Genomic DNA, 19499 nt, shown 5'->3' on the forward strand with positions numbered 1-19499 from the left:
TCATATTTATTATATCCTCTATTTTTATTTTTGAGACAAGAGTCTCACTCTGTCACCCAGGCTGGAGTGCAATGGCACGATCTCAACTCATTGCAACCTCCCCTTCACAGGTTTCAAGTGATTCTCATGCCTCAGCTTTCCGAGTAGCTCGGACTACAGGAGCGTGCCACCATGCCCAGCCATATCCTCTATTTTAAAAAAAGCATCCTTAATAGTATCAATCTTTAATTTTGGATAATTAGCAGATAAATTATTTTAAGGAGTTCATAATGTAAAGAATTATAAAACTTTGACTTACCTATTGATTCAATCTGGAAATCAAAGGTGAGTTCTGATGATAATTTCCTGCTAGATTTTAATCTTCCTTGGAGATTTACTATTTTTATACAACCTAGAGGAAAAAAAGTCACTCAGAAACTAAGATAAAAGAAGTCTTGTTAAAGTAAGACATTCATAAATAAAAACTTACAGTCCAAGCATACAAGGATGGTATCTCTCTCCAGTTGGGTTACATGAGTAACATTTGTCTGTGGGGTATCTACAACACAAACAAATTTTGGTAAACCTAAAGAAACTGTGATACTTAAAGCATGGAAACATTTAAGAAAAAGAATTCTGAGGATAACAGTACTTGAAATGGATATGTCTTGTAATACACACGTAGTGACTGAGCCAGGCTATGTGGGTTTAAATGCTGATGCAAGTGCTAAACAATGTTAAGTGCTCAACAGAGCATATGTTGGCTGTTGTCAACACTACTGGTGATGCGGAACACATGGATACAGAATGCCAACTGCACTAGAAAACAAACTACACTTAAAATATCCTATAATGCAACTTTTCCTCTTTTAAAAACCAAATTTTCTATTAGTGGGAGATTTGTAAATACATGTAGTTCTCAAACTATGGTTCCTGCATCAACACCATCAGTATCACCTGGGAACTGACAGAAATGAAAATTCTTTTTTTTTTTTGAGCCTGCTGCTCAGGCTGAAATGCTGTGGTGCAATCATGGCTCCCTGCAGCCTTGAACTCCTGGCCTCAAGTTACCCTCTGACTTAGCCTTCTGAGTAGCTGAGACCACAGGTGCAGGCCACCATGACTGGCTAATTTAAAAAAAAATTTTAGAGATGGGGTCTTGCTGTATTACCCAGGCTGAGGTTTGTCTATATATGCCTTAAACTATGGTCTCTGTGTCAACCTCATCAGCATCACTTGGGAATTCACACAAACGAAAATTCTCAGGTCCTATCTAAACTATAAATGAACAGCTCTGGGGGTGGGGCCCAACAATGTCACAAGTCTCCCAGTGACTCTGATGAATGTTCAAGTCTGGTAATTGCTGCTATGTACTACATACTCAATGATCACTTTTACCAGTACTCCTAGTAAAGTGATGCTGTATGATTAAAAAGGTAACATCACCTCAGGGAGGCAGGGCAACTGGAGTTATGTAAAATACAAATTTTCAGGTATACACCATTTAAAAGTACATAAAATACTTAAAAATTCTGAGAATTATGAAAACATTAAGTACCCAAGTTTTGTTTTAAATGTTTCCTATGTTAATATGCATTTCATATTCATATTAATGAACATAATCAAAACAATTTGATGCATGTAAAATTCTCTAAAAAGGAAATGTGAAACATATAAAATGAAAAGTATTATCAAAATACTAAAAATATTTGAGTCTATATAAATTGTTATTTCCCTTTTATTTGTTTGGAAAAAAAGTGCTTTAATTGGTATTCAATTTGTAATATTAATTTAATTATTTCCAAGAAAGATTAATTCAAATATGACTTTATGGGTTACCTATACATGGTGTCCTTTAAGAGACATTGTTATTTAAAATACATGTCCCCAAAATCAAATAACAACCCAGGTGTATACCTCATTTTATAGTAAGAGGTGTGTTCATGCACAATTGTTTATTAATATATACCAAATATACATACATACCAATAATAGATACAGGTCTTTGAGGATCAGATCCTTCACGTTCATTTCTAAATAAAAAAACTGGTGTATGTGCTCTCAGTCTCATGTTTCGGCAATGTTTGCTTGATTTAGTTGGTTAGTTAGAGACAGGATCTCATTCTGTCACCCAGGGTGGAATACAGAGGCATGAACATCGCTCACTGCACCCTCGACTTCCTGGGCTCAAGTGATCCTCCCATCTTGGCCTCCCTGGTAGGTGGGACTACAGGCATCCACCACCATGCCCAGCTAACTTACATGTAAGTTTTATAGAGACAGGGTCTTGCTACATTGCCCAGGCTGTTCTTGAAGTCCTGGACTCAAGCGATCCTCCCACCTTGGCCTCCCAAAGTACTGGGATTACTGGCATGACCCACCATGCCCTGCCTGCCAATGTTTTAAATTTGTCATATGAATTAGTTATTTTAAAGAGAGTAATCTTCCCTTCTTCCAGTTTAGTAATAGTTATTGAAGACTGGCAGTGTATGCAGTTTTTGCTTAATAAGAGAGTAAACTTACTACTTATAAAACCAGTATATGTATTACCCTTATAAAACCAGTATATGTATTACCCTTAATAATGCCATAAAAATTACAAACCTGATTCTGTAAACCATGAAGAGGTAGAATTTGGATTGACCGTCTCAAATCGAACCACTTGGTTGAAGTCTCTACCTCTACTGACACCAACACAAACTAAAGGGTACTCCTGCTCAGGAACTACCAGCATTTCAAACATTCTAAGTGGACATGGTATAGGAAAATCTATGTGCTAGAGAAAGAAAGAAAAATACATTAAACAAAGGAAAATAAAAACCAAATAATTCTGTAAGAATACTATAAAACAGCTTTCTACAATAAAGACTGCATCTTGTCACAGAAATTCAGGTAATGTAGAAAAATCTAAATTGTGGAGTATTTTTACAAAGATTTTAGGTTTACCACCACAAAATATTTTAAAGTTATAATTACATGATTTTAGAACATTAAGGCTGGAAGGGAATTTCTAAGTCACATGTCCAACTCTCTCTTTTCAAAGTTGGAAACTAGGGCCCAGGAACTGGGTGACTGGCCCATGTCCCCCGGCCTTTGTGGCAGTCTCCTGTCTCCCAATTTGATGCTTCTTCAGTTATACTCCTCTGCCTTCTTAATCAACTGAGCAAACATGGATGAGAGAAGTGAAATGCTAATTAGCAAGAGACACTCCTCTTGTAAGATGTGAACAGAAAAAGTCATAAATTTAAAAAAGTTAGCTTCATATCTCAAGTGATTTTATCAAATAAACTCACAGTTACAATACAACCCATCTTAATTTTTTGTAAGTTTAAAATTTCTTTTATAGTGCTACAAAGAATAAATTCACATTTTGAAGGACTAAAAAAAAAAATAGATGGAAAACACTAACTTCATTAGTAATCAAGAAATAAAACCACAATAAGTAGATACTATACATACCCACCAGAATGGCTAAAATTAAAAGAATGAATTAATAAGCATCTGAGAGGAGTAAGCAAACGCTCACACAACACTGGTGGTGGGAGATAGAGTGGCATAGCCACACTGGTTAACTGCATTATTTATTAGTGCTGGATATAGGCATTCCTTAGGATCTTGCAACAATACTCCTAGGTATACATTCTAAAGAACATGAGCACATACATACAAGAGACAAATGCAAAACAGATCAAATTATGGCATATTCACAAAATAATTATATATAGAGAACTGAAAAATGAATAAACTATAGCTATGTCCAGCAACTATACAAATATAATGCTGCACAAAAAAAGCCAGACACAAATGAACATATATTTTATAATTCCACTTAAATACTGTTGAAAAATTAAATAAAACTAGTTCTAATGTTTAGGGACATGTGCTTAGATAGCAAAAAGAGAAAAAAAGTAAGAACTTTCTAGGTTCCTTTGTAAAAAAGAGGCAGGGAGCTGACTAAAAGGGAGGATGACAAGGGGAATTCTAAAATTTTTCTTCACAAAAAATTAAAAAAAACATACTACTCTCATGCATATTTTATTTAGTTCATTCTTATATATTTTATATTTTTGTTGCTTTTATAAACTGGCTGTGTTTTCACTGTATTTTCCAAATGGTTATTGCTGGCATTTAACGAAGCTACTGGATTTGATTTGTTTTCTTTTTTAATCTGGCAATTTACAAATTCTAAAGAAAAGAAAAAGGTGCAACGGGAGATATCGTAACAGGTAGTTTTAAAGTGTTGGAAGATATAAAATGGTACTTGTGGCTGGAACGTGAAGCTCTGTGTTCACCTGCTGTTCCCACATGCTTCCTTCCCTATGGCTGCTAAAGTCCCTCCATTCCACAGGCACAGACACTTCATCAATATTCTCCAAACCTCTTCTCTAGGAGCTTTCCCATTGCCTTGGGGCACATGCTTTTGATAAAATCTGTCATTTTTAACAAGGTACAGCAACTTAAATAATTCTCTTTGAAATAAAGAGCAACGAAGCAGGAAAAAAACCAATGCTTCTGATTAAAGATGTATTTTTAAACTTTTACAGTTTAAACACAGAAACAATGCTTTAAAAAAAAAACCAACAGATTTTGACTACTTCTACATTGCTTCGAATAATAACTAAGCAATTTGTCTAAGTCATTAACAGAAGGCATGTCTAATAGTTTTAAATCCAGTTGCTATTGTCCTTGAGGGCAGCAACTGTATCTTGTATATTTTTGTCTCTCTAGTAAGTAACACGGTGCCTTGCCTGCAATAGGTACATTATGTTTGCTGGGGAGATCTTTAATTTTTAACTTTTATTTATGATGAAAATGCAGTCTAGGCCGGGCACGGTGGCTCACACCTGTAATCCCAGCACTTTGGGAGGATGAGGCGGGTGGATCACCTGAGGTCAGGAGTTTGAGACCAGCCTGGCCAAGACAGTGAAACCCCGTCTCTACTAAAAATACAAAAATTAGCTGGGTGCCTGTAGTCCCAGCTACTCGGGAGGCTGAGGCAGAGAACTGCTTGATCCTGGGAGGTGGAGGTTGCAGTGAGCTGAGTTCACGCCACTGCACTCCAGCCTGGGCAACAGAGCCAGACTCCATCTCAAAAAAAAAAAAAAAAAAAAAAAAAATGCAGTCTAATGATGCAAAAACTGTCAGAAATGTCACTAGGAGGAAACAAGAATATAGAAAGCATAACGATGTTTTTGAATACATCTGATGAAGGGTTACAGTACAGAAACACCATAAATACTGATTAAAATAATGTTAAATATGGAGAGAAATATATACATACACAAGTCTTGATGCAGAGGGAGGGAGGGAGGGAGGGAGGGAGGGAGGGAGGGAGGAAGGAAGGAAGGAAGGAAGGAAGGAAGGAAGGAAGGAAGGAAGGAAGGAAGGAAGGAAGGAAGGAAGGAAAAGCAAGCAAGCTAGGTTAAGGTTAAGGAAAGCAGGCAAACATTATAGCTCAGAGAGTTTAAGGAAAGGGAGAAGAGTGATTAAAATCTTGATGGTGACCTGCAAGTAGAATTGTACTACAGGTTCACTATCTCAGAATGCTGGTAACAGGCCTCATTAGAGCCAGGCCAAGCACCCTGGTGCCATCTACCAGGAAGAGAGAAGCCATGGACGGGTAATTTTTAAGCTTCCTATATCTTCAAAGTATATATTCTCTCCTGTATGCTCTTGACACAGACAATTCCTCTAATAGAGAAAAGCATCTTTCATTACACATTAGGATAAATGGTTTAACATATTAGATAACATATAAAATTCATTCATATCAGGTTAATCAGTCTATCAGTATACAAGAATAACTGATATGATGAAACATTTCATTCTGATAGAGGTTAGGAATGAAAATAATAGGAAGGACATATTTAAAATAGACTAAAGAAAGAAAGGAAAAAGGAAAGGAAGGGGTTGCCGAAAAATCAAACGGTGTAGACTTTACCATTCCATCTTGGATAAAGCATTGTTTTGTCAAATAAACAAGAACAAAGAGGAGCTGAGAACAAAACAATTTTTGCCATAAATGGGCTGTATTCAGTAGTTCTGCTTTAGACAACTTATAAGGCTATTTTCCCCTGAGGTTTCAGTTTAAATAATTTTTGTTTCAGTGTATTTATCTGTGAAATTAATACTTCAATAGGTTTCAAATTCTTGAAACTACATTTTCATCTGTTTAGCCCTAGTTATTCTTGAGGTTAAAACTGATATGAAAACGAAAACTAGACTTTTTAGTCACAGGATTTTAAACAACAGGGATTCAATACTTTAAACATCTTAATACTATAAAATTTAGGAAGAACCCCACTCCAGCTATATTCCGACTGTAAATTTCTACTGAGATCAAATGCACATGAAAAAAGACCACTTAGTCCATATATAATAGCACGGAAAACAACTTTAAAAATTCATTTGGTATTTCCTTGATGTAACTGAGCCTATACTTCACATATTTTAAAGGTTTTTTCCTTAAATGTAAGTTATAGATTAGTAATAGTAAATATTTTTAAAATTATTCATTCATTAAATGATTTTAGAAAAACTTAAACGCAAAAAAAAAAAAAAAAAAAAAAATCTGTGGAAAGGCCTGGGCAAATTAATGGGTATGTATATAACTAAAAACAACTCATTTCCCTGTCATTATGATTATCCCTAGTTCTCCTAGGCCAAACTGCAACCCGTATGTTGTTTTCAGCTGTGATGGAGGTCAACCAGAGAGTATATTCAAAACATTTTACTGATCTTTTGGTACTTCCTGTTTCTGCCATCAGGCTCTGCACGTGAGACACTATTTCCAGCTCCCCACCGCCATACCCTTGAACTATTTCTCTCGTGTCTTATGAAACTTTTACTAGGCCAATTAAGTTCCTTACAATTGGGCAGATCTTCACAACCCTGCCACATTATCTAAAATCATTAAATTAACTTGAAAATTAACTGAAAAAAATGTTTCTTTAAAGAACAGTAAGGTTGACAAGCTTTTATACTAAGAACAAGATAGTTTGACTTTTATGCTTACCTTAATTAACATAAATTTCTGCATTGGTTCAACCCATTCTAAAAGAACAATGCTAGTCTGAAGTGCTCCACATAGGTATTTATGGCCCGTATAAGGATTTCTTACTGTCAGAGCAAAAATATAAATGAGTCCTCTTATAATACAAAGTCCTTATGACAATAATTGCATGCACAAAAAAACAAAAAACAAAACTAAACATAAAATCAAAAGCTGGTTGCCAGTTCAATTTCTTAATTAGAGGGCTGGGTGAAAAAAATACTGTTTCAGGTAACAGCAGGAAATGCCCTCTTAACTTGCAGGATTTTTATATGTATGCAGAAATGAAACCGCTGGTTATAATAAGGCTGTGGGGTAGGAGGAAGGACTTTTGGTCTTACGATGGCAGGAAAACTACCTGAGGTGGCAACATGCTGATAAAAGGGTCAAGGTAAATTTGGGAAGAAGTTGTCAAACTCATAAGATACAACACATTCAGGTGGTTCACAAGGTGCTTTTGCTGGTAATGTTCAGAAGCAATAATGTTTTGTTTCTGAAAATAAAACACTTGTCCATCTTCCCCCTTTTGATTAAATTCTTATGGTCACTAGACAACATCACAGATATTAACCAAACCTTAAAATACTGATTTACAAATAATAAAATTGAATTACCTCAGATTTTGAAATATTTTTCTGGTTATAAACCAGAAGAAGTAACGTAAATACATGTGAAGTAAATATATTTGGAATAAAGATAAAAAAATTGAACTGTGAAAAGGGAAACAGCAGTAAAATTCACAAACTTCACATAGATTTGAAGTATTTAAATGGCAGAGGAGGTGAATAGCAAAAGTGTCCCGCCAAAGAAAACAGAAAAGTCTATATAGGAAATTATTTCCTATAATTAACTTTTCCTAAAAACCTGCCCCTTTGTCCCCAGGTAAAGTCAGTTTGCTGGAAGTTCTAACACAGACTCAACCATCATGTGTAAACCCAACCTTGTCATCCTCTTGTGCTCAAAACCAGCTGTTCTTGCTTCCTGTTAACAACACTTTGCCGTTCTGCCAGTCTTTTGGGTTTGAGGCCTCAGTCATCTCTGACATCTTTTCCCTTCACACCCAGACACTCCTTCCTTCCTATTTGCACTGCTACTGCTCTAGCACAAGACCTCCTTCCTTACTTATTGCATAGTAATAAGTACATGTTCACACAAGACCAATGGCTCACACTCATCTGCTATTCTCCTTTCTATAATCTGTATTCAGCTAAGTTGAATAGTCAGCATTTATTATGTAAGCTTTATGATTTTTTTTTTTGCCTCCACATGTTATGTCATTTCTTCTGTTTGAAACGGCCTCTCCATCTATTCAGTTCAAATCTGAATCTGCCTTATTTTGAGGCCTAGCCCAAATGCCGCCTTCTTCAGTGAGCCTAGGTTTAGAGTCCCTTCCACACTATACTTTGTGGTATAATGACTCATGTGTTTATCGTCCCTTTAATAATAATAGTAACTTAAGGGAAAGAAATAATTTTTTGCTCTGGCTACATGCAAATAGAACAACTGTTATGGGGGAATTTAGGTGAGGGGAAGGTTACCATAAAAACACATGCTGAAGGAATAAATGCCATCTCACCAGCCATTGCTAAGCAGAATGGTGAATGGTATGTAACAGGACCCTTGGAAAACAGGGTGTGATAAAATGTGGTTAAAAAAAAAAAAGTCATACTACTTTCTCCATTCACCTACGCAATAAATTATTTGCTAAACAAATAACTTATTGGCAAAAAAATTATTTACAAGGTACTATATATTTGGCTTAGTCTACACAGGATGAAATGGCCAAGGAATTTGTTCTACTTAAGGGATAAAAATAAAGTATTACTGGCAGAATGCCCAGGGGTAGTACTGTTTTATGCCAGATTTTACAATGAGTCTCATGGGGTTTTCTTAGCTGCCCTGTAAAGCAAGACAGCTATATGCTATTGGACAGTTTACTTACCAACACAACACTTCTGGCACCATTTGGTTTCAGGGATTTTTGCTGATACAGAAAATTTCCTAAATGTAAATAAAAGTGAGTATATACATGTAGGCAAACTTAGTATATGAAAAAGCTACTGTTACAGATCAGTGGAGAAAGGATGAGTTCAAAACTGGTGCTGACATACTAGGTCATCTGTTAAAATTAGAATAAAAAGGCCCGGTGCTGTGGCATGTGCCGGTAATCCCAGCGCTTTGGGAGGCCGAGGTGGGCAGATCACGAGGTCAGGAGTTTGAGACCAGCCTGGCCAACATAATAAAACCCCGTCTCTACTAAAAATCCAAAAAGTTAGCCAGGCATGGTGGTGCATGCCTGTAATTCCATCTACTCAGGAGGCTGAGGCAGGAGATTTGCTTGAACCCAGAAGGCGGAGGTTGTGGTGAGCTGAGACCATACCACTGCACTCCAGCCTGGGCAACAAGAGCAAAACTCCGTCTCAAAAAAAAAAAAAAAAAAAAAAAAAAAAAAAGAATAAATTGGATCCCTTTCTCATGGCCCCCAACCAGTTTCAGATGGATTAAGGGTTTAAATTTGAAAACAAACTACAGAAGTCTATAGAAATGTATGACCTTGGGATTTAAGAAAATACAAAAAGAACAAATCATACAGGAAAATGCTGTTACATTTTATTTGACTTTTTTCCCCCCACTGATTCATCCCTAGCATCCCAAACTACAGGTGGCAGTCAATTATCGAATCAGTAACTTTGGTTTACCAAAAGATAACACTGAGAAAGTGAAAACATTAGCCAAAAACTGGGGAAAGATATTTTTAAGTACATGTAATACATTTACATGTACTGTAAAAAGTTGTTGTTAACAATTTGTGAAGAACTTCTTTTATTTAGAAATCTTTGTTTATTCAGCAAAAGTGGGATACAGATGTTCTGCAAAGGTGCTATAGGGGTTTTGCAAACATCTGACTCGAATTTAACAGGTAAAAATCAATTCTGAATTTGTTTTAAAACTACAATTTAAAAACTACACATACACTCAAATGTCTTTTAAAATGTAATATATTGGCCGGGCGCGGTGGCTCAAGCCTGTAATCCCAGCACTTTGGGAGGCCGAGACGGGTGGCTCACGAGGTCAGGAGATCGAGACCATCCTGGCTAACACGGTGAAACCCCGTCTCTACTAAAAAATACAAAAAAACTAGCCGGGCATGGTGGCGGGCGCCTGTAGTCCCAGCTACTCGGGAGGCTGAGGCAGGAGAATGACGTAAACCCGGGAGGCGGAGCTTGCAGTGAGCTGAGATCCGGCCACTGCACTCCAGCCTGGGCGACAGAGCGAGACTCCGTCTCAAAAAAAAAAAAAAAAATGTAATATATTAAAGACTGTTGGTGCATCAAATTGTAAAAACCTCAAATTAAACCCATTTTTGTACACTTTTTTTAAAATTAAATTTTATTTTATTTTTTGGACAAGGTCTCGCTCTGTCGCCCAGGCTGGAGTGCAAGAGCATGATCTTGGCTCACTGTAACCTCCGCCTCCCAGGTTCAAGCAATTCTCCTGTCTCAGAACTCTGAATAGCTGGGACTACAGGTGCCTGCCATCACGCTTGACTAATTTTTGTATTTTTAGTAGAGACGGAGTTGCGCCACGTTGCCCAGGCTGGTCTCGGACTCCTGAGCTCAGGTGATCCGCCCGCCTCAGCCTCCCAAAGTGCTGGATTACAGGTGTGAGCCACGGTGCCCAGCTAAAGATTTGTTTTTGTTTTTTTTTTTTTTTGAGACAAAGTCTCGCTCTGCCGCCCACACTGGAATGCAGCGGCTTGACCTCAGCTCACTGCAACCTCCGCCTCCCAGGTTCAAGTGATTCTCCTGCTTCAGCTTCTCAAATAGCTGTGATTACAGGCATCAGCCACCACACCCAGCTAATTTTTGTATTTTCAGTAGAGATGCGGTTTCGACCTATTGGCCAGGCTGGTCTCGAACTCCTGACCTCAAGTGATCCGCCTGCCTTGGCCTCCCAAAGTGCTGGGATTACAAGTGTGAGCAACTGTGCCTGACTTCTACAAATATTTAAATTCTTTTTTTAAAAAATAATTTTTATAAGAAAGAGAGAGATTTCACCACGTTGCCCAGGCTTGTCTCAAATTCCTGAGGCTCAGGTAATCTGCCAAAAGTGCAGCCTCCTTAAGTGTTGGGATTACAGGCATGAGCCACTTAAATGTGTAAATTTGCCAAAGATTAGACAGATGCCAGTGCTCTGCACAAGTCTTTTTGTTTTTAGAGTTGTATAATTTTATATAAAATTGTACAACACATGTGTTCAATGCAATCCAAACAAGCTCAGAACAATTTTCCTGATGGATGTTCTTGTAACTATACAATTGGCAACTGAGTGATAATCAAGCATAAATATAATATTAATAAATATTGTAATACTGTAATTTTAACTTTAATACATTTTATATATTGACCTATTTATGAAAAGTTATAATTTTAGCTTCATTTACTAAGTCCTTACTATGTGCCATGCATTTTAGACATCTGTGTCATTCAGTCTGTTCAATAAAGAGGTAGGTTACAGCATAGAAATCTGAAGCTTAGATTTTTGCTCAGGTCTTTTTTTTTTTTTGAGACAGGGTCTCACTCTGTCGCCCAGGCTGGAGTGCAGTGGCGCAATCTTGTGTCAGTGCAACCTCTGCCTCTTGGGTTCAGGCAATTCTCCTGCCTCAGCCTCCCAGGTAGCTGGAACTACAGGCTGTATCAATTTAAATGAACATTATTTGGAGTTTGCAAGGTAAGCCGTTAAAAACTGTTAACTATTTCTAAGTACTTGTCCTTGTGAATCAAAACGTTTTTCACACTGTGACAGCTAAACAATGATACAGAATTTATTCAGATGTTGAAGTACTGAACGACTACAACGGCAATCTAGAATATTCTGGTTACAATTTTCTGGTAAAAACACCTCATTGTACCCTTGACTAACTTTATATTAGGAAAAGTTTTACATTATAATTTATAATTATAAAAATGCCCCTTTAATATACATTGGAGTTTAATGCAGCTTAAAATAAAACAAAACAAAAACTTCCCATACTCAACAAATCTGCTTCGAACCAAAGTGCTTTTTAGAATTAAAAAAAAACTGAACCAAGCTCCTGATAGATTTCAGTTGGCAAAAAGTTTAATGTTCCTGTCCACACTTGTGAACTTGTCTTCTGGCTCCCAAAGTTAACTTAGGGGTTAAAACACTGAACTGGTCAAAACCCAGGAGAATTAACTGCCAAGTTCTGAAAGACCACAGGGATGACTGCTACACAAACAGAAATCAACTATTAAGTATGGCTGTGAATTAAGGATTTCAAAAACTTTTCAAAATAGAGTTGTGGGCAGTACATGGAAAGGCAATACAACTTATTTTACCAGCACCCAAGTAACTGGAATTCTAAATCAACTAACAGTCCGAATGCATTTAACATAGGATACTTTAGGGTACACTACAAGAATAGCTCAATTTATCATGCCCAATAATGATGACAACAGGTCTATTTTTTGAGAGCTTACTAGGTGCTGTGGTAGGTACTTTACATACACAATGTATCATTTTCAAAACAACTCTGCCAGATGAGTATACAGGTTCCATTTACAGCTGAATACATGTGGAGAGGTTGTATAATTTATCCAAGGTCCCATACCTAGTAAGTAAATGATCCAGGATTTAAATTCAGCTGTACTTGAATTCCAAAGCTTATGCTTTACTAAAAATGGATACAATATGGTGCAATGAGTACCTATCTTCAGAATGTGAACCATGAGGCTCTTTATTGTCAGATTAAGAACAAGATGCTCAGTAGAGGTTTAAGTTGTGCTCACTGTATGGCAGAAGAAATGGTATGAATACACATATATAAAAATTATCATGTTAAAAGGGTTTTTAGGTTTTCTGCCAATAAGTGAGAGAATTAAAAGATTTTACAGTAATTACTAGATAATGAAACTGAAGAAAGTGGGAAGGATGTATTTGTGGCTGTTACTACTAAAAAAACTAAAGATTGACTATAATAAAATCCCTGAAATAATAACTTGGAGGTGAAATATCCTTACAGCTGAACACATGGGGAAAGGTTGTATAATTTATCCAAGGTCCCATATCTAGTAAGTAAATGATCCAGGATTTAAATTCAACTTTACTTAGATTCCAAAGCTTATGCTTTACTAAAAATGAATTATAAAATGGTACAATGAGTACCTATATTCAGTGTAGGTAAAATCATACCATATGGAAACTCCTTAAAGGAAGAGATTATATCTTATTCATTTTTGTCTCATCTATACAGGGAACATTTCATACACATTTGGTGTATTCAGTAAAATCTGGAAGAAATGAACACAGCTAAAAGCAAATAAGCTAAAAAGGTCTCTAATAAAATATATCCAAATGTGAATGCATCTAAGTCTATGTGTCATATAGTCCTTGAGGGCACTTTATATGTATATTATAGTAAAATATAATAAATCAAGTTCAACCCTGAGTAATCATGAAATGATCCCAATGAAATTCGTATACTCTATTTAAGAAAAGAGAACATCCTATATATTTTTATATAATTTTCATCAAAAAGGTTAATTTTTTAAAAAATCATGTACACACAGGAGCAAATCTTAGCCACACTGCAAACTCAGCAATTGAGAACAGCAGATTCTCAAGGTACTTGAAAATTTAGGTTTCATGTTAGTTGCTTTACAATAAATATTATAAAAAAGAATAGTCATATTATAAATTTCTCATAAAATACAATTCATACTAGAGTTAGAAAATCTTTCAGTCAATAAAGAGGTACAATATTATATTAAACAATGAAAGAACAGAGCATAACAACAAATTACTGAAAGTAGAAAGGCAAAATCCCTCAACTTCAAACTAATGATTTTCTAATGCAAAACACTGAGACATGGTCTTGCTTTGTTACCCAGGCTGGAGTGTAGTGGCATGATCACAGCTCACTGCAGCCTCAACCTCCAGGGCTCCAGTGATCCTCCCACTTCAGCCTCCTGAGTAGCTGGAACCACAGGGTCGAGCCACCATGCCTAGCTAATTTTTTAAAAAATAATTTTTGTAGAGATAAGGTCTCGCTACATTGCTCAGGCTGGTCTCGAACTCCTAGCCTCAAGCCATCTTCCTGCCTCAGCCTCTCAAAGTATTGGGATTACAGGCGTGAGCCACCATGGCAGGTTGCAAAAACATTTTTCAAAAAATCATTTTGATTTTCTAGGTGTAGAAACTTTGAGAAAAATTTTATAAAGTTAACACATATGTCAAAAGCAAAGGCACTAAATGCAATGTAAAATTATGGCAAAGTCAAGAAAAAACTAGTTTTAAACTTGCCAAAAAAGAATAAATAAAAAATTCAGAGAGAAAACATCTGACACAATTTGAAAGTATAAAGTAGAAAAATTTTAGAACAAGAGTGTGATCAATAAGCACTTGTTAAATTATATTACTTATTATTTTTTCATCATGATTTCTATTAACCCAAACTGAGTGCTCTTTCACTTTCTGTAGCATAAGTATTTATGAGAATGAACTGTTAACATCATATTGCCTCTAAGGACGTATCCTTACCTTGGCAGTATTCTGTCAGGGAGTTTGTGTGCTGGAATAGCAACGGGTAACTTTTGCATTTGTCTTGCATAATCAAAAAGCCCTGGTAAATTATGGGAATAAAGCTGAGAAGCTTTACCTATAAAGAAAAACAGATATGACGTAAAAGCTAGTAACAAACAGTAACAATTGTAAGGTATTTGAAAACTAAAATACTTACCAGATATTGATAGCAAGCAATTGTTCATTACATACAACCATGTACACCTTCGAGGGAACAGCTGATTAAAAAAAGGCACAAAGTTTATAAAGAATAATACATAACAGCAATGTAAATCTGCACACAGTAATCATGTAAGCTGTCATATCTATAGGTCAGTTCTTTAAAAAGTAACTTATTTTTAATATAAATTAACTTTATCAATGATTCAAAACAAGATAATATACATACACACATATTTATGTGAGAGAAAAAAATATATTAGGCTAAATTTTAGCCTAAACATGATATGATCAGCTCAAGTCTCTCTTATGATTAAGGGCTAGGCTATGTAACCCCACACTATGCAGGAAATAAGAACATTTTCAAACAACATCTATTCCTTTATTTAGGTTCTGGGGTTGAATAATTAAGATTCTCCTGTCTACTCCTCCCAAAATATACTTATCTAGGCATAATATGCAATGCATGGCTTCTAGGGTGTATGATATAGAAAAAAAGGATCATGGTGTAGTGGAACACAGGATACAGAAACACTAGGTATGGAGGGAAAAAAAAAAGGCTGAGACAATATGATGAAAACTCACAAATCATAAAGGATATCTATATACATGTATATAGATATATATACACATATAGATATATACATATATATATACACACACACACATATATATATGAAATTCATTACTAAAATTTAGTACCATAAGAACTGAGACGCATCTCTGGAAGCCTGAAAGTGGTCACAATTTAGAGCAAAGAAAAATGAATTTCATGGAACACAACCTATATATTTAAAAAAAATACTCTCATTAAGACATTTTGCGATGCGTATCAGTGTTTTTTAAAGTGGTCCTTGGACCAGCAGCATCAGCAACACCTGGGCACATGGTAGAAATGCAAATTCTTGGACCTCACCTCAGACCTACTGAAGCAAGAAGTTCTGAAGCAGGACCCAGGAATCTATGGTTTAACTAGGCCTCCAAGTAATTCTGAGGCCAACTGAAGTTTGAGAGCCACTGATGTACATAATCAAGCATTCTGATTTAACAACCTTTGTTGCTGGGTTTGCTCTGGTAATTCCTACAACTAAGTTACTCCAAAAGTAACTGAGATGAGAGAAGGGAATAGAGAGGACGCAGGGGTGAATGATGAAACACATCAAGGCCTCTAAGGACATTACTTTATGGAAACACAGCCATAATAATGGGACTGAATAACTAAAAGAGAAAAGGTAATAATAAAAGGGAGGAGAAATAAAGTAACATTTTAATAAAAATTTTATTTCATTTACTGGGAAAATGTACTTACATAAAATAACCAATTTCTCCAAATAACTAAAATGTGGCATTGCCAATACAGTTTTTTTTAGTTTGTAAAATGTGCCTATACCTGTGCCTCAGATAGAGAAGATATCAACATCCATTTCCTACTTTCTGCTTTTCACAAAAAATTCACAACAAAATTGGCACTTCATTGGCTATACTGAAAAAATCAGGCAGAGAAGGGGCAATGACTTATTCCAGACCACATATCAGTACATGTTATCAAAGTAGCAAGAAACAGATTTTTATTTAATTCAGTGTTGAACTGGGTTTTCATATACATATCCACTGAAAAAGTATTTATCTAATACCACATCTATGGTTTACTATAAAATTATATACTTGTAAATATAAGTGGGTTTGCTTATTTAATATAAACATATATAAAGTAGCAAGACAAGACACAAATTCCTTTCATATTTTCTACATAGGGACAATGAAAAGGTATTTATGTATAGTTTTATTTTTAAAAAGTACTGGATTTCATTATGAATTTTCATTTTTAACAACAACTTTTTCTAGATTTCTAGTAACAACAACTTTACTAGATTTTCAATGCTTTCTTCCTTTAGTGAGTTAGGTTCTAGGTGAAATGATTGGTTTAATAAATAAGAATATAAGTTAGGAAGGGTAGCTTCTATATTCTGCCTAGATTCATATATCTGTTTTATCAATGACTCTGTGTGATCTTGGGTAATTTACTGAATCTCTGTCTCAGTGTTCTTATCTGTAAAACAGAATATCTATATCTCATAGAGCTGTATGGTAAACACGATACTCCTTGTAAAGCACTTAGAAGAATGTCTAACACACACTGAGTACTGAATAAATGTTAGCCATGAATAATGAAGCCAGATAAAAAATTTTAAATCAGGACCCTGATTTGTGTCATCTTCTCACTTTTCAGAATCTTCCCCTATCTAGTAGGCTCATGCCACCCTGTTTCCTCTAAAGTCTAGAGAAAATCAAACTAATCATCAATTTCATAATAAGATGAAAAATTCAGGCTCCACATATACTAATTCTTTAGTCTCATAGTGCTCCCTCTAGGAGGGAAAAAGGTTTCCTTTGAAGGGCAATGTTTCAAAAAAAAATTACTCTAGTAATCTAATTTCAAATGCTAAAGCACCTAAGAAGGGAAGTTATTGCAGACTGGGGCTAGGTGTGGTTGATGGGTGCCTTCTCTTAAGAGTCCTAGCCGGGCCTGGTGGCTCACCCCTGTAATCCCAGCACTGGGTGGGTAAGGCAGAAGGACTGCTTGAGCCCAGGAGTTTGAGATCAGCCTGGGCAACACAGTGAAATCCCAGTCTCGACAAAATACCAAAAAAATTAGTTGGGCATTGTGGCATGTGCCTGTAGTCTCAGCTACTGAAGATGCTGAGGTGGGAAGGTCACTTGAGCCCAGGAGGTCAAGGCTGCAGTGAGCTGTGTTCATGCCACTGCCCTCTAGCCGTGGTGACAGAATGAAACCCTGTCTCAAAAACAAAAACAACGGAAGAGTTCTTCAAATTAGGTTGATAAATGCTTACTCCACCTATGCATAAAGCTGGCCTTATTCCTTACAATTAATATTGCTACCAATATTACTTCTGGATATCTCATTATACCCAATAAAAACAGGACCACCTTTGAATTATTTATTTACTAATTATTATAATTACAAGATGCTTTTCCTCCCTTTCCCGGTTCATAGGTACTTTTCAGTCATTTCACTGTATACTATGTCCAGATTAAAAGATTTATAGTATATCATACAGTTTAGGATCTTGTTAGAAAATCTGATTAAAAAAAGATGAAAATGTTTAGTCATGAATAAATGATTACTTACAGATTTTTTCTTTCCATTTTATTTGTAATCAGTTTATTTTTATTTTTATTTTGTTTCGAGATGGAGTCTCACTCTGTTGCCCAGGCTGGAGTGCAGTGGTGCAATCTTGGCTCACTGCAACCTCTGCCTCCTGGGTTTAAGCGATTCTCCTGTCTCAGGCTCCTGAGTACCCGGGACTACAGGTGCACACGACCATGCTAGGCTAGTTTTTGAATTTTTAGTAGGGACGGGGTTTCACCTTATTTGTTAGGCTGGTGTTGAACTCCTGACCTCAGGTGACCACCCATCTCGGCCTCCCAAAGTGTTGGGATTACAGGTGTAAGCCACCGTGCCCGGCCTTGTAATCAATTTATATTGATAAAAGAATTAGTCACACAACCCGAAGGCACCCCAAACTCGGTATGACCAAATCGAAAGCATTACCATTCTCTTCAAATCAATACATCCTTCAGTATACTATACTCCATCTTTCTGTTACTGTCAAGCACCCAGTCACTCAAGTGGAAAACCTGAAGTTAACCTAGACCTCTCTTCACCCTCCATGCTGAATTGGTCACTCAATTTGGTCAATTCTAGATCTTTGATCTTTCTCCAGGTCCAGCATTTCTCTACAGGAACTATACAACTGGGAGAGAGAATATGGTGAAGTAGTTAAGGGCATGGAATTTGGAGCTAGCTTGCCTAGGTTCATATTCCAGTCCAGCCACCGAATAGCTGTGGGGTCTTTGGCAAGTTACTAATCCTTTCTGTGCTTCAGTTTTCTCATCTGTGAAATGAGAATATCAATGGTATCTACCTCTGAGAGATTTCATGAAGACTAAATAATGTATGTCAAGCATTCAAAAACACTGCATGGATACATAGTAAGCTTTATGTAAATATTAGCTATTAATATCATCATCATTATTATCAGTTTGCAGGTTGTTTTATGTTCCTGACTCCTGGGTACTAAATGACAAAAGCTCCCCCCACTCATTGTAACACTCAAAAACATCCCCATATCGGGGGAGAGGAGGAGAGAAATGGGGAATGACCACTAATGATTATGGAGGTTCTTTTGGAGATGACAAAAATGTCCTAAAACTGATGGTGGTAATGGCTGCACATGCTGTGAACATACTAAAAGCCACTGGATTGTACCCTTTAAATGGGTGAACTGTATGCTATATGAATTATATCTCAATAAAACTATCTTTTCCCCCCTGTTCTCTCTACCTCTGCCCTGAATTAACACTCTTTCACCATTTGACCATGGTTTTTAGTCTCATCTCTCACCATACTACAAACAGATATTTCTAAAACACAGGTCTGTTCCATCAGCATGGTACACCAAACTCTGGTGTTTGGCTTCTGCCTGCCTACCCAGCTCCATCTATTGTTACTATTCTGTACTCCAGTCAAATTGCCCAGTCATTGTTCCCATACTTGCCATGCTATTTCACATCTCTATGCCATCATGCTTATCCTGTCTGTGTGGCAAACTTCTATTCATCAGAATTTAAGTTCCATCTCAAATGCCCCTCCTTCTCATTTCCCCACAGGAGGTGCTGGTGACAT

General features: G+C 36.4%; 1 protein-coding gene across 3 annotated transcripts in view; it reads right to left on the reverse strand.

Annotated features, from left to right (window-relative positions):
• MAP4K3 (mitogen-activated protein kinase kinase kinase kinase 3) overlaps positions 1-19499 on the reverse strand; it is a 186397-nt gene that overhangs the window by 8265 nt on the left and 158633 nt on the right. For all 3 annotated transcript variants that reach the window (XR_012095267.1, XM_073022934.1, XM_073022933.1), the window contains 7 exons: positions 14790-14850; positions 14591-14708; positions 8973-9031; positions 6995-7098; positions 2584-2755; positions 470-538; positions 299-391 (listed from right to left, as the gene is read on the reverse strand). Coding sequence is in view for 2 of the 3 variants with exons in the window: in XM_073022934.1 (XP_072879035.1) it covers positions 299-391; positions 470-538; positions 2584-2755; positions 6995-7098; positions 8973-9031; positions 14591-14708; positions 14790-14850 (676 nt within the window). In the remaining variant the exon portion in view is untranslated. The remainder of the gene's footprint in view (positions 1-298; positions 392-469; positions 539-2583; positions 2756-6994; positions 7099-8972; positions 9032-14590; positions 14709-14789; positions 14851-19499) is intronic.

The sequence above is a fragment of the Chlorocebus sabaeus genome, chromosome 14 (assembly GCF_047675955.1).
Source record: "Chlorocebus sabaeus isolate Y175 chromosome 14, mChlSab1.0.hap1, whole genome shotgun sequence".
Classification (NCBI taxonomy): domain Eukaryota; kingdom Metazoa; phylum Chordata; class Mammalia; order Primates; family Cercopithecidae; genus Chlorocebus; species Chlorocebus sabaeus.